The 23,922-nt window shown below is 42.1% G+C and overlaps 3 protein-coding genes across 3 annotated transcripts; 2 read left to right on the plus strand and 1 right to left on the minus strand.

Moving 5' to 3' along the window:
* The first annotated feature begins 1,234 nt into the window (after window positions 1–1,234).
* Window positions 1,235–4,894, plus strand: c5h1orf50 (chromosome 5 C1orf50 homolog). The gene is made up of 5 exons (XM_026169036.1): window positions 1,235–1,447; window positions 2,356–2,471; window positions 2,570–2,656; window positions 2,735–2,866; window positions 3,647–4,894. Exons 1-5 carry the CDS (start codon window positions 1,399–1,401, stop codon window positions 3,830–3,832), a joined length of 570 nt encoding a protein of 189 aa, XP_026024821.1. The 5' UTR covers window positions 1,235–1,398; the 3' UTR covers window positions 3,833–4,894.
* A 20-nt stretch (window positions 4,895–4,914) lies between these two features.
* ap5b1 (adaptor related protein complex 5 subunit beta 1) lies at window positions 4,915–9,651 on the minus strand. Its single transcript, XM_026169034.1, has 3 exons — window positions 9,265–9,651; window positions 8,110–8,904; window positions 4,915–6,974 (listed from the first exon to the last, which is right to left on the minus strand). The coding sequence occupies exons 1-3, from the start codon at window positions 9,400–9,402 to the stop codon at window positions 5,094–5,096; spliced, it is 2,814 nt and encodes a 937-aa protein (XP_026024819.1). The 5' UTR covers window positions 9,403–9,651; the 3' UTR covers window positions 4,915–5,093.
* A 647-nt stretch (window positions 9,652–10,298) lies between these two features.
* nuf2 (UF2 component of NDC80 kinetochore complex) lies at window positions 10,299–23,414 on the plus strand. Its single transcript, XM_026169037.1, has 13 exons — window positions 10,299–10,536; window positions 16,758–16,832; window positions 17,216–17,292; window positions 18,327–18,388; window positions 18,576–18,673; window positions 18,923–18,996; window positions 21,101–21,194; window positions 21,282–21,344; window positions 21,431–21,568; window positions 21,653–21,793; window positions 22,651–22,826; window positions 22,956–23,091; window positions 23,163–23,414. Exons 1-13 carry the CDS (start codon window positions 10,414–10,416, stop codon window positions 23,268–23,270), a joined length of 1,365 nt encoding a protein of 454 aa, XP_026024822.1. The 5' UTR covers window positions 10,299–10,413; the 3' UTR covers window positions 23,271–23,414.
* Window positions 23,415–23,922: the final 508 nt, after the last annotated feature.

A 23,922-nucleotide genomic window follows, 5' to 3' on the forward strand; every position in this document is an offset into this window, starting at 1 on the left:
GCGGAGCCCCCCTCGGCAACACCCCCCCACCCTTCATCCTTATGCATATGCATACGCATCAGCCGTATGCAACATGATACGAGTTGATTTAGTGCTTCAGAGCTTCAGAGCAAAATATTTTCACTAGTTGAATAAACACAAAATGACACAGATTTCTGAAAAGGTCTGGTTAAAATGTATGAAAGTTTATTGACAAAAGTCCGAGAAAAGGCAACTAACCAATGAAAACTGTACTTTTAACTGTTTGCTTTTTTCCACTGATGGATCTGTTTGGAATTGTCCTCATTCACACTTTCACAGGCTCCCAAATACAGCTGTTGGTGCGTAGGAACACAGCAGTGAGGTTCTGGTGAGGCAAGGAGAAGACACGGCACCCAAAGAAACCTGAAGTCTGTGGAGAAACTCGTATTATAGGCCACTGATAGAGCCCGTCAATGGCCTAAAAATGTACTTTTTAAAAGTTTTCAACGTGTTTGACTGAAGCTGTTAATGAAGTTGTACTGCTGTGATGCTGGATGTTGGAAGAGAATTCCCAAACAGCATGATGGGCAGTACATCTGAAATGTGTCACAGTATATTGTAAAGCTTAACATTCTTCTATTTAATCAAGATCGCTGTTCCACCGCTTTAAGATGGTCAAAGAATATCATCGAATCCTGCAGACGATGTGTAATTTTATTTTTGTTGTGTTTATTTATAACTTTGCGCAAATAGTAAAATAATAAAGACAAAACAGAGGATTTTAATTTTGTCACAATAGAAAAAAACTTACCAAAAAATTGTTCACTTACCAAAAAAAATGAAACTAAGCACGCAATGTATTATGGGAAACGTAGTATGCGCGAGGAAGATCGAGCGAAACCAATAAAAATACATCTTTTAGTGAAAGTGTCAGCTTTAATGTGAGCTTTAGCTAGAAGCTTTTAAGTGCAGTCTGACTCAGTCAAAAGTGGAGCACAGCTTCCGTTTTATGTGTATTATACAACTTCGTATATTTCTTAACATTGACATATCTTCATGTTTAAATGCTCTGTCTCGTGTCGACCTGCTATTTGAGAGCCTCAAAGAACAAGCGTAAATGTAGTGAAGTACGAAATACAGAATATAAAAGTTTATATCATTATTAATCCCAATACATAATTATAATAAAACAAAACAAATTCATAATCACTAGTAAGCTAAAATTAACTGCATAATTAAATGTATTTTAAAAAGGCATAAATATGGACAACTATTTTGAGCAGAACGGGGCGGAGATTAGGACCCAGTGATCCCTACAGTATTTTTAGTTGAATACGAGTTGGTTGCAAAACAGGCAAGTGGACAGCCTAAAGATAGGTTGTGATTATTGATATTACTCGAGAGAGGAGTTTATAGTAAAACTTCAAGGAAGACGACATGGACAGGACGGTCAGCCTGCCTAACCAGCCCGAGAAAACCACAACAGGTAACACATGTACACACTTACTTGATCAAAAATCTCACGTGAATCCTTTTTCTCGGTTATCTGACTGTACGCACTGTCACACGAGCTGACCCTCTGTTTAAGTAAAAGCTGAACTGTACTCGCAACTAGACACTCAAGTTCATGCTGAGCGTGTGGGTTAGCATTTTCTAGAGTTACATTACATGCGTAACCAGTGCAGTCTGCGTGGTTACTGAAATGCTGCGTGAGCCCAACAGCGAGGCGGGGGACCGTGTGCATGTAAAATAATTTGGTGTTAGTGTTTTAATAACATTATTGTGTCACATGTGAGGAAGTGTTCAGAGGTAGGACTCCTGTAGCTTTTCGTATAGAAGCTGCTCCCAGCAGGTTAACCCCGTCTCTACATGGAGTTTAAAACTTTAGACGTTAGAAAGTTGTAATAAATGTGCTGAGACAAAGGTTGTTTCATCTTAAAGGTACTGCAATTCTGAAATGTTGATCATTTTTATTTTTCTATGAACTTCTGTAATACCAGTCATCATTATTAGGGAGGAGAAAATGTGATATATCAGTAAGACTGAAGCCCAAGTTTCCCCCGACACACACACACACACACACACACACACACACACACACACACACACACACACACATATATATATATATATATATATATATATATATATATATATATATATATATATATATATATATATATGAATGAAACGTTTAGGTAGTAAATACTAATTTACAATAGATATATTGGCTACATGTGTTTACCTAAAGTGTGTAAGCTATGCTGGAAAAAACAAAACAAAAAACAATGAATTCTTTATTTAGCAGATTTTCAAATGTGCCATGAAGGCAGCACCATATTTAAGAAACAATCTACTATTTAGTTTTTCATTTTTATTTTTATTTTTTTGCAGTGACTCTGGTTGAGAGCAGCAGTGCTCCCAGTGGGCTGGAACTGGTTAGTTCCTACCAGACCAACAGAGTTGGAGACCCCATGAATCTGGTTGCTCTTGCAGAGCAAGTCCAGAAGGTGTGGATTGGACTCAGTTTTTGTTATTTTTTACTTTCAGGTTATTCTCATAATGAATATGTGTTATATCTGAATATGTGTTTTGTTCCCCCCCCCAGGGAGATGAGTTTGTAAAAGCCAATGCCTGCAACAAACTGACAGTCATTGCAGACCAGATCAGATACCTGCAGGAGCAGGCGAGGAAGGTAAGAGCCGTGCACGCTGGATGAGCTGCATGGTCACGTTGCTCTGATCTAAAGGCAACATCTTTGCTTCTCTGCTAGGCTTTGGAAGAAGCCAAAAGAGACTCTGAACTGCACCACGCTGCCTGTAACATTGTGAAAAAGCCAGGCAACATCTACTACCTCTATCAGAGGCCATCGGGACAGAAATACTTCTCCATCCTCTCGCCTATGGTAGGCACCAGCCTTGTTCATGTTATGTCAGCCCAGACTGACAGCAGTTACAAAACTCCAGTACAGCAGCTGTTACATCACACACGTGAATACTCAACGTGACGCTGCACGTCTGTGTGTTAGTGTTCAAAGGTCGTGCAGCCAGAAGGGAGCTGATAAATCAGATGATCAGGTTGCTCAGGTTGGATGTGGCTGGTTACGCTGCAGCTGTGGATGGTTTTGGAAGCACAAACTGGTTTTAAGAAGATTAACCTTTTCAATTGTAAATGTAAAACATTTGTTAAAAAAAATGTAGCAGGATAAGCTTTTTAGAATTTTATCCAATTTGGATAAAACTCCTACGTTTTTTATTTGTTTGAATTAGAGATACCGCCAATGCTACTCTTTTTCTTTCTTATTCGATTCCTTAGCTCCTGATTTCTGTCCATACCAAATACTGATCTGATACCAGCGTTACACCAATAAACTGTAACCCGAAACTAGAAATCATTATGTGTAAAGCAGCATGTGGCTAATAAATGACAACAGGACTAAAACAAAAAAAAAGTGAATCTGACAGAACCGTGATCAGAGCTTTTCTGTTACATCACCTCACTGGACTGCAGTTTGTATTTACGTGAAATCGTTTTACAAACATAAAGAAAAGCTGTCGGTATTGCAGACTTTGATGTGCTGAACGTTAGCAAACTAAAGGACAATGAAGAGAGTTTCCTTCATGGTGGATTTTTGATCTCAAAACATATTCTATTTATTATGACAGTCCTCTCCTCTCCTCCACAGGAATGGGGTCCAAGCTCCCCTCACCCATTTCTTGGTGCATTCAAACTTCAACACGACATGTCGTGGACCCCCTTCGACGAGGTGGAGAAGAGAGACGCGGAGCTTGCCGTCATGGACAAACTCGTCAGCCAGCAGACAGCCTTACCTACGTACGCAGGACCCAACTTCAGAGGCCTCACTGAATAAAGAACAGACTGCTCCAACTTGTACACACTGGGCTTTTCAAGGACATGAGCCAGATGCTAACGCTAGTCTTAAAGGATTCCAGAACTGCTCGTGTCAGTCACAAAAGCTTCACCGACTTTCTCATGTTGCCTTAAGGACACAACTTGTTAAGTTTATGTTTGTACACACACACAAATCTTTTCTAAAAGTGAAAATCTCTGATAGACTGTGTCTGGACACTTTTACTGTATGAGAGCATTTATTAGAACTCGTGTAGCAGAATATTCCACCAACCTTCAGCACAAGGATCAGATATAAAGCTGCACCACAGAGCTCATCCAAAAACACAAGAAGCTGACATCCAGCTTTTCTCACCAAAAGGAATTGTACTTCTGCGTCTCATGTTAGTACAGCATCAGTCTGCAATTTTTCAGCAGAATTCTAGGTTAGCATAGAGTTTAAGAAAAAACTGAACCACTCCGAAAGGTTTAGCTTTTTAGCACCATTAGTGGTGAAACAAGGCACCTTATCCAGCTGTATTCTTGAAACTTGGGCTCTTGATTAAAGCCCAACTGTAAGACAATATTGATATATGGTGATTTAAAAAAGCCAATATTTTTTTTCATGCACACAAGAGATTTCCCAAATGTGCTATGTGTAGTTATTTATGAGTGAGGACTAGGATAATGTGACAACTTACTTGTTTATGGTCTGACTGGACGAGTCAGCTGGTTGTCGTCCCTGTGGCATTTCCATCAGTGCCCTCTAGTGGACAAACTACAATGTCAACACTTGTGGTTGAAGCATGTTTCTCCGGTGTCTTTATTTTTTCTAGCTTTTCAGCCAAAAGAGAGAAGACCACTACCAATATTTAGACCAATGGTTAATACATGACAGTGTTCGGGATGTTCCTAATGATTACTTTACTGTTTAACATCACTGTACAGTAGTCAAATATGGCCACTGTTAATATAAACAATTGCATTACTGGTACAGAAGTGAGGGCAACAATGGTTAATTGATGAGTTTGCACACTCGTAAGTTATAAATTGGCTTTTCTTAAAAATAAAAGTGTAAAGATGAGATTTTTTGTCTCCAGAAAATAAACTGTCATTTCATGTTTGTTTAATTGCATATCAACAAAATCAAAGTGCAATTTCTTCATTTTAAATCAACTGTCCCCAGTCAGTCCCATTTACATCTTACTTTGAAAAATATGGATGTTAAAAGTGCATTTCTATTTTTAAAATATTGTCCATCACAGTCAGCTGAGCGTGTCTTCCTATAATGATGTAATTTTTAGAAGGTAAGAGTTAATATGAGACAGAAGCTCCCAGTTATCCGTGGCAATGTTGAAGTGCACGGCGTCCTCCTCTGAGCTTACCTTCAGCAGGATGTGAGAGCGTGGTGGGAGGAAGAAGAGCACTTTGAATTCTTCTTTATGTGACGCGTCTGATATGAGGAAGGGGAGGAAGTGCTTTTCCACCAGTGTATTTAGAGCTGCTTCCTTCAGCTGGCAGCAGAATAGGCTCATAGCACTGTCTCCGCTCTCTGAGCAGATTTCGTCCCACAAACCCTCGAACACGCTCAGTGTGCCGCCTCGTCCCCAGTTTGAGGGGACAGGCAGAGGCAGGAAAGTTTGCTGGAAAGCCACATGGATGTCAGGTAGGGTGGTGTGCCATGTATGGCCATCTGGAGAGGTGAAGATGGCGCTGGCGTGGAGGCTGGTAGGGTAAGGCTTCCTGGGCTTCAGTGTTAGCTGAACTATGGCCGACGGCCTCTCTCTGAGAAGACATGGGACGCTGATGTCGCCCAGCTCCTCGTAGTGATGGTCTGTGAGGCTGAAGTGAAGGCGGATGCTAAAGAGTTGATCGAAGTGAGAGTCATGAGAGTTGATGTGGACCAGCTGGTACTGTAAGGTGATCTCTGAAGCAAAGCTGGAGTCACTGAATTGATCTCTGTAGGCCTCCATCGATGCGCTCGCCTCCTCCGGGCCTTTCTGTACTTCATTTGAATTTATGTCTCCTGCTCGTGGCTCAGGAGGGGCCTCGATCAGCCTGAATACAGCTCTCTCTGTCTGCTGGATGGTCAGTGTGCTCGTCAGCCCCTCACCTATGAGGCAGGACAGTGACTGCTTTTTGTCCTGACGCCCTCCCTCTTCCATGCCCTGTGCCAACACCCCAGCCAGCTTCTCCCTTGACAGCGTGGTCAGGAGGGTGTAGTAGAGACGGGCGTGGTCCTGGATCTCCATGTCTGCGTAGTGGCAGACGAGGAGCTGCAGGACGTCAGCCAGAGGAGTCAGCAGCGAGTCCAGACTTGGGTGGACGAGCAGATGGCGGCAGACCCTGAGGATTTCGTTTCCCAGACGCCAATCACCACCTGTGCACAACGAGGATGACGAGGGAGTGATGATGCTGGAGAGGAAGGTGAGGGTGCTTTGCTGGATGATCTCTCCTTCCTCCGCCACTCGGGCCAGCATCTTGAGGTGCCGGCTGAGGTCGTGTGAGGTGAGCTGGGTTAGCGGTGCCTCAGTAATGACCCTCTGCAGAGCTTTGAGGAGCCCCACAGACCAGCTGGACTCAGACAGTCTGTCCTGGGTCTGGTCAGCCAGGTTGATGAAATGTGGAGCCAGCTTGGTGTGGTTGAGGTAGAGCTGACACAGCTGCTTGGTCAGGTCGTTGGAGTAACGCTCCACGTGGCAGAAATAATACAGGAAAAGGAAGGCCGCTCTGAAGAAGGTGACGACGAGCTCTCTGCCGCACCCGTTCTCCACCATGCTCAGCAGCGAGCTCAGGTGCTCGTAGAGGTAGGCCAGCCCCTGGCCTCCCTGGCCTTCCTCCCCCTCCTCCAGGTACACCAGGGATAGCATGTTGAACCGGGCGAGCAGGGTGGCGCTGTCATTAAACACGGTGGGGACCAGAGCTGAAGCGAGCTGCGGCGTGAGGAGCACGGGGAGGGTCTCGTCACCGTCGCCGCAGCTGATGGGCCGGTTCTCCGGGAAGTGCAGGATGCAGTCCATGTAGAAGAGTTTCTCAGGCGTGCTCAGGAGCAGGTGCTGGGAGAGCACCACTAGCCGTTTGAGGATGAAGGCTTCGTCTTCAGAGCTGAACAGGCTGTCTGTGAAGGCACACTTCAGCAGCAGAGTGGCATGAAGGAGGCTCACCTGACGGCATGAAAAACACCAAAACAATCAGACTGATCACATCCCAAAACTTACCAAAGGGAAAGACAATTTGTTTTATTAAAAAGAAAAACAGAAAACACATATTTGGCAGTAATCAATAACAAGTTTTTAGAATAAATCGTGTTTTGAATTGAAACGATCAGACTGAAACAGAAAAATGTCTTCTTTTAACAATAGCCCATTACTCCACACAACGGGGCCTGTGGATATTCCACGCACCTCAGTTCTGTTTTCTTAACCTTTAATTCAAGTATGTAATCTCATTACGGTGGCTGCTGTAGAACACGTTTTAGTCAAGAGAGATCAAAACCATGAAATATAAGCTGTGTCCTATAACGGCCACGACAGGCTGGCGTTATGTGGTGTTTGTGTAAAAAGCACATTTTTGTATACACTATATATTAACATATATGAATAGTAACACTTGGAAATAAATTAGGTCATAAAATGTAAATGACTTCAATTCAGAACATGAGGCTCGAGGCGAGGAGAAAGAGGGTGTCGTTTCATTATGATAGTGGTGGTTTTGTCGCTTTGTGTTGCGTTTTCTGTGTCTTTGCTGGAGGGGACCGCTTCTCTGACGATAAAACATGTAAGGCGCTTCATATAATGAGTCTGAAGGTGCAGGAATAAATTGAAATGTTCCTCCACAACATGCAAACAACTACTACTTCTCTTCTCCTCTGCCTTTGACGTCTTACGTATGTGACTGGTCTCTAGGCAAACAGGCAAAACTTGATTTATTCAAAATATGGCGTGGGATCAGGGTGGTTTCCTCATCAAATTGTTGGAAGATGTAATTACACACTAATCAATATATATATTGATGAGTATAATATTCTTTTTTTCCCCCTATTAAATAACTTTAAAATTGACTGACGGTACCTTCAAAGTTGAGGACAGACACCAACATATTTTATCTTGTAGAACAAGACATGCAAATGCTGAAAGACTTAACCACACACTTTCAGCCATCTAACCAAAAACCCAGTCAGATTATAAACAAGGAACTAGAAGTGCAAAAACGCCAACTAATTTCCTGCTTTAAGGAATCACAGCACTTCATCCTTTACTGATTCCCCTCCCCCTTCAATTCATTCCATGTAACACAAACCTCACTGGTGCCCAGGAGCCGCAGCAGGTGAGTCCTGAATATAGCTGGAGGGACTCCAGGCACCATGGCAACCACCTCTGTCAGTCTATGTAATAGTGTAGCCTGACACAGAGGAGTGAGCAGGTAGGACTCATCCAGGAGGGTGGAGAGGACTGATCGCAGCTCCTTACAGTCAGGGCCGGTGTGCAGAGTTGGTACTGTACCCATGGGTCCCAGGATGAGAGAAGACAGTATGGCTGAGTCCTTGCTGCTTGCCAGGCCTGACTCCTGGTCTGCTTCCCATGCAGCTGATGTGTTCCCTCCCAGAAGGGCTTTAAGGTGCTCAGCACCAGCTCCTGTTTCCTGGGTGAGCTGATAGATGGCATTTCTTAACACCAGAGTGTAAAGCTCCGCGTAAGCCTGGTGGAGCCTCGATGTTTCCTGCTGCCAGAGTCCACCCAAGAGCTCAAGGCGCTGGGAGAGGAGGCCGGGGCAGCAGGCCTCCAGTTCCCGCAGGCACTCGCAGGCTATTGCCCGAAGAGGACGCTGGCTGCCATCCGTATGGATGTCGCTGGTGTCCTGGGCTATTTGAAGGAGCACATCCAGAAAGTCTAGAGATGCACGGGAGTGGCTCTTCACACAGGAAGTGCAGATGAGGACGGAGGTGAGAGCCAGGAGGAGGTGACAACGAAACTGGACAGACTTAGGAGGACACTGGGCGAATACTGACATGAGCTCCAGGGCTGTCTCCTCACCCACAGAGTCCGAACAACACAGCAGGGTGGGGTGCTCACACAGCGGCGATAGCAGGAGGATCTGCGAGTGGGAAACACATAGAAGATAAGAACACTGCACACAAAAACATTAGCTTGCCTGGCCTTCCGCCAGGTTACTGCCACAAATCCTTAAAAAAAACAGCAAGTCTGTAAGTACAGTCACATATATGTTACTGCTTTACATTTTCAAACTTCTCCGTATCCCATAGCTACCAAACAACACAGCTTGCTCGTTGCTGTCTTGCGAATGTAGAGAGTCAAACAAGGCTAATTTAGTGTCAGTGGCTAAGGTACACACGTTCCAGAGCGAAATAAGGGAACAGACAATGAATATGACACACTGCACTGTACATGTTTGCCAGCTGACACAATACCGACGCTTTCTGTTCACTATATTTACCTTAACGCTGTAAGTGGCTCTGTCATCGCGGAGCTCGCGGAGCAACTCCGCCAGGAAAGCCTCCGCGGTGGTCCCGGAGAGGAAGCCGGACGGTCTGCGGGAGAAAGCAGAAATCCTCTCGGCCCAGTTCGCCGCCATTGTCTCTCAAATCCAAAACTTTATCGGCTTGCAAGTTATCATTTCAGGAACTGTTACTGAAATCCGCTGCTAGCAAAGTTGTCTTTGAGAATTAAAGAAACCAGGCTTCGCAAACATACAGCATCCACTGTTGATAGTTGCCGTTTCCGTATTGTGTCACGCGCACATTTAATACTTGCAGTGCTAAATTTACCGCCCCCTGTTGCTTTGGAGGATATATCCAAAGAAAAAATTTTTTAAAACCAAGGCATATCTCTAAAGAGCGAGTGGCTGTGTCCAAATTCAGGGGTAGCATGCTTCGAAGGATCCACCCTACCCCTGAATTTCCTACCCTTGAATTAGGACACAGCCACTGAATGTAGAATCCCGGTCAACTAAGCTCAGTGCCTCAGTTCCTTGAAAGTCAGAAGTGCGTCAGAAGCTCAGGAAACAGCATGGTCCTCATTAAAAAATATAACATGTCATGATTCTGTGTAATAAAGTGAGATTTCATTTTTCATATGAAAAACCCGAGCATAAAACAGCGAGGGAAACTTTTAAATTTTAGTCTCGCCACCACATTGACAACATCTTAACTACAGGGTTCTTGTTTGTATCTTTGTTTGTTTTTTGTTGTTGTATTTTTCTGAAGGAACTCATCATATAAATACTCATAAAATAATAATAATAATAATAATTATTATTATTATTATTATTATTATTGTTGTTGTTGTTGTTGTTGTTATATCATTGTTATTATTATTATTATCATTATTATCATTATTATTATAGTTGTAAATTTGCTACTGTTTAATTTTCTTAATTGTCACCCGAATCAAAACAGTCACTTGGTTTAAGCGCTAGATGGCGCCAGTACATAAAGTAATATTTTACTCACAACAGAAGAAGTGACGATAACCAATCAGATCTCCCGACTGAAAATAAATAAGGAAGGCGCCAGTTTTATCCTTGGCTACAGTTGACGTTTTCAGTTCTTTGCATTCGCTTTATTTTTCCAATTTATTTGCGACAATGGCTGAAAACACTTTTCCTGTATACTCAGCGGATGCGATAGTCAACTTTTATCGAACTGAAGTTCTCACTGGTCAAGAAGCAAAACACTTTACAAAGAGCGACTTGACTCCTCATCCAAAGGTAAGGTCCGCTCGGTGTTACAGATTCTACCTACAAAATGTTCCGCGGTTTAGAAAAAAGGTAAAGCCCGGAAAGGCAAATTACATAATGAGCTGGAAAGGCTCATTGTCATTTGATTTTAGATTTGGTATTACGGGCCAAATTAATATGTATGTTCCATTTAGGGTTGCCAACCGTCCCTTAACAAACGGAATCGTCCCGTATTTAGAAACAAAAGTACACGTCCAGTATTGAGCTAATAAGGGACACACTTTGTCCCGTAATTAGTGGTGTGCGGATCGATACTGAAATATCGATTCTTCGATACCAGCAATTTATGTTCTAGAATCAATTCTCATATTATATCGATATTTTAGTACTCTGGGGTAAATTTGTAGTTTTTCCATTAAAATGAACGCAGTGGAAAGAAACTATACAATTCGGATCGTCTAATTTGGAAGGAACTACTTCCTCTTACGCCTTTCATAGTCATATGCGGAATACGACTGTATAAATGTGTTGCAGCCCCTGGCATTCACACTCACAACAATGGCTGAGCGCAAACAGAGTCCTGTGTGGACACGTTGTTGTGGCAACACCACTGACCTCGTCAAACACCTCGGAGTAAATCATATCACAGAATATGATAAGCTTATGTTGAGGCGAACAGAAGAGGAGGACAGGGACAGGTGCTGCTAGGGCGAGACAGATGTCTCTCGCAGAGTCCTTTAGTGCTGCAGGCAGGCAATGTGCTCAAATAGCGCACAACATCAGTTTTTTTATTTTATTTCTATATGATTATTCTGCATTATTAAGCAATAAAAACAAGTTGTCTGATGTCCTCTAATCATTATGAAGCAATATGGTTATGTTATTATTACAATTACATAATACAATTATATATTGTATTATGAAATGCAATGAAACATTAAGTTTTTGTACAGAGTATCGGTATCGGATCAGTATCGCCGATACCACCCTGAATTTTACTTGGTATCGGATCGGAAAGGAAATCAGTTGTATCGCACATCACTACCCGTAATACAGTGAGAATCAAAAGTAGTCTATAAATGTTTATGGAATTAACGCTTTGTTTGAAAACATAATTCCCAGCCCCTCTCCTGCTTTGTGACCAATGAGCTGACAGCACACTTATGACAATTCGAGTATGACAATTCAGATTACCGCTCATCTCATTGGTCGAGGAAAGGTCGCTTACGGAGAAAATACCGGAAGACAACAGATGACCACAACAAGAAGCATGGCCAACAGGGAAACAAACGCCGACACTGCGGTGCAAGTCTCGGACGACAGTACACCTAAAGCTGGGCAAACACTGTGCGATTTTATTTTATTTATTTATTTATTTATTTTTTTCAGTCACGTTATTCAGCTCCTGCTCAAACTACACGATTGACTCGCAGGGGTTAGAAGTTGGTAGGTCACGATGCAGGGTCTCACACTTTTTTGTACAGAGTATCGGTATCGGATCAGTATCGCCGCACACAGACACGCACACCGCCACCACCATCAACTTTGCTAAATTGTTAATGAAAAACATTAATCAGGCAGCTGTGATTGAGCAGCAATGTAAATCCAACTATTTTCACGGTTGTTGTGGTCGTGATAATTTTGTGAGGCCACATCGAAAAGGCTCGGATGAGCTTTCCAAAGTTCTACAAGTTGTGCCTCCATCGCTTGTGTCCAGATCACACGCTGCACAGCCATGCTGCTCCATCTTTTTCACCGACGTTTACGTGTTTGCGCGTGAGCAGTTACCCCACGTATACTAAACGATGCACGATGAAGGCCAAAATCGGGCCGATCACGAAATCGGTCGCACGACTCAAAAATCGTCTCAAAATGGGCCAAAAATCGCACAGTGTGAGCCCAGCATTAGAGCAGCAATGTTTGTTCCCTTCAGAGAAAGAAAAAAAGGCTGCAAAAGCACAAGGAGGAATGGGAAAAGGAAAACACCTGGCTGGGAAAATGCACGATAACACCTATAAAGCGCACTGCACTGTGTGCCGGTGCACTTTTTCCATAGGCATGCTTCTAGTGGTGGGCACATGAAGAACATGAGGGGCGTGAAAGCTCGGGGAACCCTTAACCAATTTTTTGTCCACCAGGCCACGGCAGAAGCAGATATGGTATGTAAACACTGGTTTGCCTTTTTAAACCCTCTGGTTAAGGTTAATATGGGCATGTGCAGTGAATATCAGCGCTATGTGGTCAGAAGTGTGATAATATAATTTATTTTGTGTAATAACCAACTGCAAGGATAGATGATTACAACAAATAGATCACTAATACATAAAAGTAATACATATTTTAATAATGATGATGAGTTAAGATGCGTAATCATGGGAACAAGTGGGTTTACAAACAGGAGCAGCTGATTAGCTTTAGAAAAGCTGAAATAATACCTCAACTGAAGCCAATTGTACTAAATGTGCACTGTTACAAGAATATTTTTCTATTGTTTTCTATTAATTTATATTATTTTAAGTTAAGCAGGACAAAGTTCTTTTAAAGAAAGATTTACTTATATTCTCAAAAGTTAAGCATGACAGGCTTCTGTTTAAGAAAGAGACCTGTTTTACTGTGTTAATGTTGTCATTTTGAGCTAAAAATAAATGGCTAAATGATCATTTGTTTCCCATATGGTCATATCACAAAGAATATGCATCTGCTTAAATCAAGTTCAAGTCAAATGGTTAAAAAATAATTTCACACACAAAAAAAGAGCTAGAAAATTCACCACACTGGGAAGGGTGAACTGGGTTGCCCGGCCCTGGCCACGAGGTGTCCCTTATTTATTTTTCGTGTGTGTGTGTGTGTGTGTGTGTGTGTGTGTGTGTGTGTGTGTGTGTGTGTGTGTGTGTGTGTGTGTGTGTGTGTGTGTGTGTGTGTGTGTGTGTGTGTGTGTGTGTGTGTGTGTGTCTTTACAGTTTCACGCAGTTAATTAATTTGTCGTGGATAAATGCAAATAAAAAGGGAGAAACACAGAGGATAATTTTGAAGAATCTCCTTGGAAAAGTCTTAAAAGGTCTTTAGTTTGATTTCACAATTGACATGCTGACGTGATGCAGAGACATGACAGTTTGTTTTCTTACACATCTCTTGAGAATATTATATTGTGCTTATGGTAGCATAATATACTATTTTTGAATGTAAAAGTGGAGCTGAGTTAACTGCATTATGCTGTTTTGTGTTACATAGATAAATCATTATTAGAAAATGTTAATATTGTAATGTTAAAGACGAGTTGTTCAAGTATTAAAGTTTCCTCACTAAGTTCTTGGGGGGATCCTGATAACTCACTGTGCATTAAAAGTCTTGTTCAGAAAAAAATACTCTTTTTCTTTGTCCATAGAAACGAAGGTGGATAGAGCTGAGGTCATTATGATGAGTGAACTGCCCACAATTTCAATGTTCAGCAAACAGGCGATCTAAATACAGTAAAATATATAACAGCCAAAAGAATACAACTGGGTTTTGAATTGTTTATTTTCTACATGAATCATCTGGAAACAGTTGCTGATTTAACAGATTTTGCAATTGATCATTTAAACTGATTCTAGTAAAGAATCGGGTGTTCATTATTGTTTTATTAGGTGTGGTCTCATATTCAAGATCATCTCCTGCTGAACATCTGAACTGATTTACAGTGGGGCAAAAAAGTATTTAGTCAGCCACCGATTGTGCAAGTTCCCCCACTTAAAATGATGACAGAGGTCAGTAATTTGCACCAGAGGTACACTTCAACTGTGAGAGACAGAATGTGAAAAAAAAATCCATGAATCCACATGGTAGGATTTGTAAAGAATTTATTCGTAAATTAGGGTGGAAAATAAGTATTTGGTCACCTCAAACAAGGAAAATCTCTGGCTCTCACAGACCTGTAACGTCTTCTGTAAGACGCTTTTCTGTCCCCCACTCATTACCTGTATGAATGGGACCTGTTTGACCTCATCATCTGTATAAAAGACACCTGTCCACAGCCTCAAACAGTCAGACTCCGCCATGGCCAAGACCAAAGAGCTTTCGAAGGACACCAGGAAAAGTATTGTAGACCTGCACCAGACTGGGAAGAGTGAATCTACAATAGGCAAGCAGCTTGGTGTGAAAAATCAACTGTGGGAGCAATCATCAGAAAATGGAAGACATACAAGACCACTGATAATCTCCCTCGATCTGGGGCTCCACGCAAGATCTCATCCCGTGGGGTCAAAATGATCATGAGAACGGTGAGCAAAGATCCCAGAACCACACGGGGGGACCTGGTGAATGACCTGCAGAGAGCTGGGACCAAAGTAACAAAGGTCACCATCAGTAACACACTACAACGGCAGGGAATCAAATCCCGCAGTGCCAGACGTGTTCCGCTGCTGAAGCCAGTGCATGTCCAGGCCCGTCTGAAGTTTGCCAGAGAGCACATGGATGATACAGCAGAGGATTGGGAGAATGTCATGTGGTCAGATGAAACCAAAGTAGAACTTTTTGGTATAAACTCAACTCGTCGTGTTTGGAGGAAGAAGAATACTGAGTTGCATCCCAAGAACACCATACCTACTGTGAAGCATGGGGGTGGAAACATCATGCTATGGGGCTGTTTTTCTGCCAAGGGGACAGGACGACTGATCCGTGTTAAGGACAGAATGAATGGGGCCATGTATCGTGAGATTTTGAGCCAAAACCTCCTTCCATCAGTGAGAACTTTGAAGATGAAACGAGGCTGGGTCTTCCAACATGACAATGATCCAAAACACACCGCCCGGGCAACAAAGGAGTGGCTCCGTAAGAAGCATTTGAAAGTCCTGGAGTGGCCTAGCCAGTCTCCAGACCTCAACCCCATAGAAAATCTGTGGCGGGAGTTGAAAGTCCGTGTTGCTCTGCGACAGCTCCAAAACATCACTGCTCTCGAGAAGATCTGCATGGAGGAATGGGCCAAAATACCAGCTACTGTGTGTGCAAACCTGGTAAAGACCTATAGTAAATGTTTGACCTCTGTTATTGCCAACAAAGGTTATGTTACAAAGTATTGAGTTGTATTTTTGTTGTTGACCAAATACTTATTTTCCACCCTGATTTACGAATAAATTCTTTACAAATCCTACCATGTGGATTCATGGATTTTTCTTTCACATTCTGTCTCTCACAGTTGAAGTGTACCTCTGGTGCAAATTACTGACCTCTGTCATCATTTTAGGTGGGGGAACTTGCACAATCGGTGGCTGACTAAATACTTTTTTGCCCCACTGTAAGTGGTGCCAGCTCATTTGAGGTCTTACAGTGAAAGTCTTTTCATGTCCTCTTGTACTTGGTCCAGTGTGGTGGGTATTGGCACAAAAAATTACTATGCTTTTACTGAATTGGAAACGCCACATTTCTCGTTATTTCCACGTAACCTCTCACTTTGTAGAATACACATTGTTGATATAACCCCATACATACGAGCTGGAGAGAAGGGAAGAAAGACAGTCTTTCTTCTGGTCTTACTCCTTACCTGATGTGCGGTTTTGGAAATGGGCTGCTTCAGCTGAAAACAGCTCACACCTTTTTGGTCACACCTTGGATACTGTTTCATTCTTATCTGCTCACATTAAACATGGCCAGGATTTGATATTGAGGTATGTGAACAACTAATTTCTGTGAGTCAAAAGCTCACTGAGAGTAGACAGCACTAATATGGTCATCTCAGTTACTCAGGCCTGTTTATGAGGGACATCCAATCAAAAGAAGATTGGCTTAAAGTAGGGGAAGTCAAACTAGCTTGTTTCAGATAGAATATAAATTGAGGGACTTCAGCAAGGTCCAGTATAAGATAAATAAGGATTATTTTGCATTTTGAATCATTCAAAGAATTTAGAAAAAAAAAATGAGCGCAATCGACCCCTCTAACCAAATTTGTAAAACAGTAAACTATTCTGGTCACAGTCACATTTACAAAGAAGTCAAATAATGAAAATACTCTTTATTCAGAGCCCTGACCCCAGGTTATTACTTCTGCACAGAACAAACTTTGCCCTTTGTTTCTTAAACTGAAGTCATGTCTCAAAGAGAGACAAGATTTCAGGGGTAGCAGGAGGACCTCTTCTTGCACTCTTGGACACTGAAGAGTGAATGTAAGCCTCAGTCTGTTTGTCTTTTAGTACCCTGAGATTCAGGTGGAAACATAGTGTCGAATATGATAAAGGATGAGAAAAAGATCATTAACAGAGCACTTTCCTCTCTTACAGCCAGAAGCAGTTCAGACCTTATACATGAGAGTGCTGCATCTCCTGTATCGTTTCAGGCCTGAGTGTCACTCCATGGTGAGTGTTAAATATCAAATTCTGCTTCTGCTCTAAAATGCTCAGACAGTGAATGTTCCTTCTCTTAGTTGGCTTGATGATGATGATGATGTCTTTTCTGCAGATCTGTGACCTTTTTGCAAGCTTGTATTTTAGTTCACAGTGAAGGAACGTGTTCAAATATGACACACAGCATCCAAGCCTTTATGTCTGCAGTGCCTGTAGTTGAATTGATATGTGTGATCTGTCTTCATAGCAGTGAAAATGCTATGAAGACAGAAACATTATAGAACCTTTTGAGTGTATGAATGTCAATTTCTGATGTGAGAGCAAATGCAACATGTTCAGTTTGCAGCTGATGTTTCTTTTGTCTGTGGTCTGGATTTGTAATTTGTTTTCCACAGGTTCCGCTTCTGGAGAACATTCAGTATCCAGCCTATCACGAAGGGGCAACTGCTATCATGAGTGTCTACACACGCATGTGAGTTTACCCATTTTCTGTCTGGGATATCAGGCTGCTTGGTTATAGCAGAAATTCCAATCACGATGACTGTGATGAGTGACAGTAACCTTGATTATTCAACACAGTTATTGAGACTGATGACACAGTGTGATCCTGTAGGCCACAGGTGTCGAACTCCAGGCCTCGAGGGCCGGTATCCTGCAGGTTTTAGATGTGTCCTTGATCCAACACAGCTGATTTAAATGACCTCCTCAACATGTCTTGAAGTTCTCCAGAAGCCTGGTAATGAACTAATCATTTCATTCAGGTGTGTTGACCCACGGTGATATCTAAAACCTGCAGGACACCGGCCCTCGAGGCCTGGAGTTCGACACCCCTGCTGTAGGCAGTTAGGCCCTGGCTAGGCTATGCTATATCACAGGGCTGCCCAATCCCAGTCCTCGAGAGCTACTATCCTGCAGCTTTTAGATGCATCCCTACTCCAACACAGCTGAATCAAATGGTTTGATTACCTCTTCAGCATGCCATCATGTTTGGCAAAGGCCTGATAACAAGCCATTCATTTGATTCAGGTGTGTGGGAACAAGGATGCATCTAAAAGCTGCAGGCTCTCGAGGACCGGGATTGGGCACCCCTGCTATATCATATGACTTCCTCCTATTACATTATTATCAGTTCACTGGGGCCAAATATCAATATTTCTATTACAAGTCCAACTCAGTAGAAGGTGGGAAGCTGTATAAAATGTAGATAAAAACAGAAGGAATGAATCTGCAACTCTCATAAACCCATATTTTGTTCACATGGAACTTTTTTGGGAACTTAAATGATGCAAAACTATAATTGAATAATAATAAATGCACACCAACACTATAGTGAAGTAAAATGGAGAAATAAATGATTGTGCTGCACCCTGAAATAAAGCAGAGAGGTTCAAACTGTAGATATTTTTGCATGTATGAGGGAACAAAGTGTAGCGTACACTGCTGGTTTTGTCTAATCTTAGTTTACAACTGTGAAATGTTTTTTGTGTGTTTATCGTTTCTTTCTAGGCGGCAGTTTCTGCCTATGTGTTTGGTGTATGATTTTTCACTCAATGATCTGCTGGCTCCAAGTAAGTCTCACTGATTTCATTCAATAGTTTGTGGTTTGTATCTTGCATAAAATACCCCTCATACATTCAAATGTCTTTTTGTTTTTTATTTTTTTATCAGCAGTCTAGATCTCCCAAATATTCAAATTTAGAGATTGTGTTTAATGTACAATTTTCTTTGATGATAATCTTGGCCTGATTTCTCCAGAAAAACAGAGGACTCTAACCATTCTGAGCGCCATCATGAACTTTCTCCACTTCAGAAAGCAGAGGATGGAGGTCGTCTTGGAGAAGCAGACTAAATTTGTATGTTTTCTTGGGGAACATAGAGAATTGTGTGGAATGGGGAGTAAAATAAAGGATGAACATTTTGTTCTCATAAATGACTCCGATGTGCATAACTGTACCCGTTTACTAAGACTTTAGACGACATGTTGCAAATCACTTTTAATCATGAGAGTAGAATAAGGTTCAGTACGTTGGATTATTATTTTATATACCATTCCAATGTGTTTGTTAGCCTCGCAGTAATACTGTTGCTCTGTGTGTTTTCAGCGGGCAGACATGGACAGACTGCAGGCTTATACTAAAGGCATCAGGGAGGCAGAGAAGAAGATTGAGATGCTGACGTAAGTGGAGGAACGATTCTGTGACTTTTGTCGGTGTTGTTTGGTGTATGGCTGGAAAAACATGCCATCCCTGAAACAATCCAGGCCACAACCATTTAATAACATTTTTATGCTCATTAGTGGAGACAGCTGCTAATTTTTCCAGAAAGAAGAGCTAATCCAAGGCTGTCTGCTTAATCAGAACTCTTTCCTTTTGCTTAGGCTCAAAATGAGAAACTACAGACTGAATTTTTGTTTGTCTCACTCACAAGAAAAGATAACTCTGATCCCTGTGTGCCACTATAGGCAGATATTTAAGGTAAGGGGATCCCTTACATTTCAACACAAGGTGATCCCTGTGTTAAAATGGGTCCCTGTCCAACAGGAATCTCCCACACAGTTTATGTGGCTGAGCTTCTACATGGAAAAGTAATGACATATGTAGTGATGGTAAATTTGATTCTTTTTACTGAATCGAGTTTTAATGAGTCATTTGATTCACTGAGTCAGTCGACCAGAGAGTGCAAAAAAATGTACATTTTCGCTCAAACTTAATTTGTTTCTCTTTTCATGTAAATCCTACTGCTAAGATGAATGATTCTAAAAGAAAACAACTAAACAGCAAAAAAGAGCAGAAACATTTTAAAATTAAGCAATTTCCTATCAAAATTGCTTAATAAACATTTATTTTATTTTATATTTTATTACTATTTTCCTTAAATGTGTTAAATATATATTTTCTCATCTAAATGTCCACTGAGCTGTGAGCCAGGGGGCAGTAATGTGCCTTAACATTGGTTGCCAACCAAGAAGAAGAAGAAGCTGTGAGCCAGGCGGGAGGGGGTGAGTGAGTGAGTGATTCATTGGCTGTATCCCAATTCAGGGTCTGCAGCCTTAAAGGCCGCATTTTAAGGCCGATTACGTCACAGCGACGCAACGAAGGCTGTCCCAATTCGAAGGTTGCTCAAAATGCGGCCCTCAAATGCGTCCTTCATTTCCCTGAATTTTAAGGATGTGGCGGTGTAGACCTCATGGCCCAACATATCCCAGAATGCATTATGCACAATGCGTTGGGTGTGGATAATTTTGCCGAAAAAAAACGGCGGATGAGGGGTGCCCGAAGAGTAAACTTTAAGTACTGACTATTATGGCACTTATTTATGTGCAAATGTTTAATAACGAACAACATTAAAACATTACTGTTGGCCACATGTTGGCAAAGTTATGTGACATTAGTGACGTTTGTACTAATTTGGTTTTAAAGCCTTTACTTTAAAATATACGCCGTTCAATAGCTGACCTTTATCTTAGAAACAAACAAACAAATGAACAAAACATTTTCTCCTTCATTTCTGTCAAACAAAGCTGTATGAAACGTTTCCAGCTGTTAGTATCATGGTTGCTAGGCAACCTTGGCAGCGCAACGGAGGCTAGACCTTCCCATTTCACAAGCCTCGCACTTCCGGCCTTAGCGGTCTTTGAGTACGCGGCCCTTGTGGACCGTTAAGGCTGTGTACTTTAAGGCTGCAGACCCTGAATTGGGATACAACCATTCAGTCTATGATTCAGCACAGGAAGGGAGGGGGTGAGCGAGTCCTGAGTGATACGCTTACGATTCAGCACAGGAAGGGAGGGGGTGAGGAGCTCAAATGTGCTGTTAGCATGTTAGCAGAGCGATGCTACTGTGAACCGAGGAGCTATTTTCTTGATGTGAGCTTCTACTCAGGGTTTTTTCTTCCAGTTCAGAGCAGAAATTTTTTTGTTACGATACTGGATGTTGTGTTTTTCTCCACAATTTTAATTATAGGCTAGACACATTGCTGCTAACAGCAACAGGGATGAGTCAGTGAGTCAGTTGGGCTTGTGAATCATGATTCATGAGTCAGTAAAGTGATTCTCGAGTATTATTGAACGATTCGTTCATGATTCGCGCATCACTAGACATGTTATTTCCCGATCTCACTGTCTGGGAATGCACAATGTATGACCCTTTTTTTTTTTTTTTTTCTTTTTTTTAATTATTTAAAGCAACAGAATGATTAACTAATAATCTATCAATTGTCTCTTATGAGTAAATGAACAGTTATGCAGGCTAAGCACTGCACTTTGTCTTGTCCTTACTCAGGACCATCCCACCAGAGCAACAAGCTGAGGCTGATGAGCTGGCAGCTGCTCTCTCTGAGCTACAGGCCACCACCATGCATGAATACCAGGAAGTGGTAGGGGGTGATGAAGCATGCTCAGTGTAGTAAAAGGTATTGTGTGTGCCATCAGTAAATAAAAAAACAAAACACTTTTATTTTCAGAATGCCAAAAACGACAGCATCACAGAGTGGAAAGCTACGATAGCAGAGAAGACCCAGAAACTGGTAAGCTGCCCGAGCACTTTACACTGTTGTCTGTGTGCACTCGGAGTTTTGACTGGCAAATATAAGTGCGAGTTTTTGTGCATCAGGCCCAGGTGAAGCTAGATGTCAGCAACCTGAAGGAAGACATCAGCAAACTGAAGTCTCAGATCGTGGAGTCTCCAGAGGAGCTAAAGAGCCAGATGGAGAAGATGAGGGAGAATGTGAAGAACATGAAGAACTCCATTGTGAGTGGAAAACGTCTTTGACTCCAAAAGCTGCTGCGTTGAGTTGATGTGTTTGTGATCCACGTGTATGATGGCTGTTTTCAGGAAGAAACAGACGAGCGTGTGGTGGAGCTCCAGAACATGGTGCAGGGTGTGACTCACACCGAGGCTGAGATCCAGCAGATGTGCAGCCTTCTGCAGGACCTGGAGAGCAGCATGAGCAACACCAAGCAGCGGCTGGAAGAGGTACAATGTCAGAGCAGCTGCTCTCTTCTTTATCTATACACACATAGACCGGATGTACAGAGTGGGACACCTGGAAGAAAATTATGTAATGTCTGTTTGATATTTTCTTTTCTATTCCTGAAGCTTTTGCTCACTGCCTATGAGCTTTTTTTTTTTTTTTATACACTGCACTGTTGCAGTATATTCTATTTAATTTAATATCAGACATATTTATTATCAGCATGGAGACGGTAAGTAGTTGTATACACACTTAAACGTTTGGGGATTGAGATTTGAAGAACTTGTCGGCCCAGCTGTGACTGACGGGAAGTTCTCTTCTTGTCAGAAGTTCATTAAAAGAAAGCAGCACAAAAACAATCAGCCTGTTAATCCAGTAACAAGCTGCCGAGCTGCAATGCTTGAGTAAATTGTTTTTGCTTTAAACAAATTGAAAGTCAAAGTAATATGAAGACACTTTGTTACTTTGGTACTTACCCAAGTGCCCTGTAGTTGTGCATTTTCTGACAATGAGCACAGAAGCGCCATCCATCTGCTGTTTGTGAGGGATAAAACAGAGGAACTAATACAGCTTTTTTCAAAAGAGAGGATGAACGATTGAGCTGCACTGAGGCCCAAAATCATATTTGTACTTGCTTTTGACTCTTTTCAATCTTCTCTGACCTGAGCTGATGTGACACAGCCAAAGGGCTATATATACCACTATATAGTCCTTATATACCACTATATTATTATATTATAGGAGATAAAGTCATTTAGCTTTTAAAAAAATAAAATAAAATTCTTGTGTTTATAGTTCAAACTCATCAGTGCAGTTGATCATTGATTTGTGTATCCATGTGGTTTGTGTGAATGAGTAGCACCAGGAGTTGATGGCTCAGTATGAGAAGAAGCAGAAGGAGCTGAAGAACCTGTGCATGGAGGAAGGCCAGCTGAAGCGAGCTTTGGGCATGAAGCAGGATAAGGAGTGCAAACAGAACATCCGCAGGCAGAAGAAGAGAGAGATGAAGGAGCAGCACGTTCAGGAAGTGTTGGGGTATTAACTTTAGTGGAGTTAATAAACTGCAAGATTCCTGATGCGGTAGATTCACAAGAGCGTTGTATTTCCGAAAGACTTAAATGTGATAAACTGACATATTAAAAACCAAACTTAACTTTTCTGCAGGCAGTGTGACCAAATCCACCAGAAGCGTGAGGACATGGCTGACAAAATCCAAGAGATCTCCGCTGAGACGCAGAAGCTGAAGACCAGCATTAAGAGCCTGAGAGACGTGTGCAGCAAAGAGACAGAGAAGGCTCAGGTACAGGTAGCTCCCGTCTGCTCGCTGTTCATTCATAGTTTGAGAGTAACACGATCCCCTTCTGTGTCCAGGCCCTCTATGACACACTGTCCACATCCATGGATGAGCTCCACAAGAGGATTGAGATGCACACCATGGACCTGAAACTCAGTCTAACCAAGATGTCTGCAAACTTCTAATCTCTCTCTTTTTTTCCCTTTTTTTTTTTTTTTTTTTTTTTTTGAAAACCTGTATTTACTAATCTGTCGGGTGTTTTTGTTTTTTTTACTCTTGACTTTGTCTTTCTGAGTGTTTAAATTCTATAAATAAAGTTTGTACATTAATGAACTTGAATTTTGACACATAAATAAAACCAGTCCAGGAAGACGACTGATGTCAAACATCGACCGACTAGTACAATACAACCTCACACAGCTGGACTGGCCATCAGCCCACCGGTGATTTTTCGTTTTTATGGGGCAATGTTGTTTGTAACGGTATGAACAATGAAAGGTGGTGGACTGGACAACTGGTTAATCAACTCTGGGCTGGACCAATTACAGCCGAGGTCAGATGCACCCTCCCCCTTGCTTGGGCAATGGTCCTGAAAGCAATTTCATCACGGTACTGAGATTAAAAGGAATGAGATTTCTCCCATACTTAGCCTAGAATGCGTCTTTACGCTGGACAGCTGCCTCTTCTCCTCTCCCTCTCCTGTTGCTACTTCAATCATGAAACTGATCAATGATCAGCTGATCAGCTTTTCTGTCGCACGTCCCGTCTCTCGTTTGTTTATCGCCCACTTTGCGCCAGAATGAAGAAACCAGTGGATGTCAGGTAGGGCATAAACAG

The sequence above is a fragment of the Astatotilapia calliptera genome, chromosome 5 (assembly GCF_900246225.1).
Source record: "Astatotilapia calliptera chromosome 5, fAstCal1.2, whole genome shotgun sequence".
In the NCBI taxonomy this organism is placed as follows: Eukaryota; Metazoa; Chordata; class Actinopteri; order Cichliformes; family Cichlidae; genus Astatotilapia; species Astatotilapia calliptera.

Coding starts and splice junctions, on each gene's coding strand:
- c5h1orf50 (XM_026169036.1), top strand. CDS start 1,399: ATGGACAGGACGGTCAGCCTGCCTAACCAGCCCGAGAAAACCACAACA. Junction 1,448..2,355: donor GCCCGAGAAAACCACAACAG/GTAACACATGTA, acceptor ATTTTTTTGCAG/TGACTCTGGTTGAGAGCAGC. Junction 2,657..2,734: donor TGCAGGAGCAGGCGAGGAAG/GTAAGAGCCGTG, acceptor CTTCTCTGCTAG/GCTTTGGAAGAAGCCAAAAG.
- ap5b1 (XM_026169034.1), bottom strand. CDS start 9,402: ATGGCGGCGAACTGGGCCGAGAGGATTTCTGCTTTCTCCCGCAGACCG. Junction 8,905..9,264: donor GAGCCACTTACAGCGTTAAG/GTAAATATAGTG, acceptor TCCCACTCGCAG/ATCCTCCTGCTATCGCCGCT. Junction 6,975..8,109: donor GGCTCCTGGGCACCAGTGAG/GTTTGTGTTACA, acceptor TCATGCCGTCAG/GTGAGCCTCCTTCATGCCAC.
- nuf2 (XM_026169037.1), top strand. CDS start 10,414: ATGGCTGAAAACACTTTTCCTGTATACTCAGCGGATGCGATAGTCAAC. Junction 16,833..17,215: donor GGCCTGAGTGTCACTCCATG/GTGAGTGTTAAA, acceptor TGTTTTCCACAG/GTTCCGCTTCTGGAGAACAT. Junction 21,195..21,281: donor TGCATGAATACCAGGAAGTG/GTAGGGGGTGAT, acceptor TTTTATTTTCAG/AATGCCAAAAACGACAGCAT.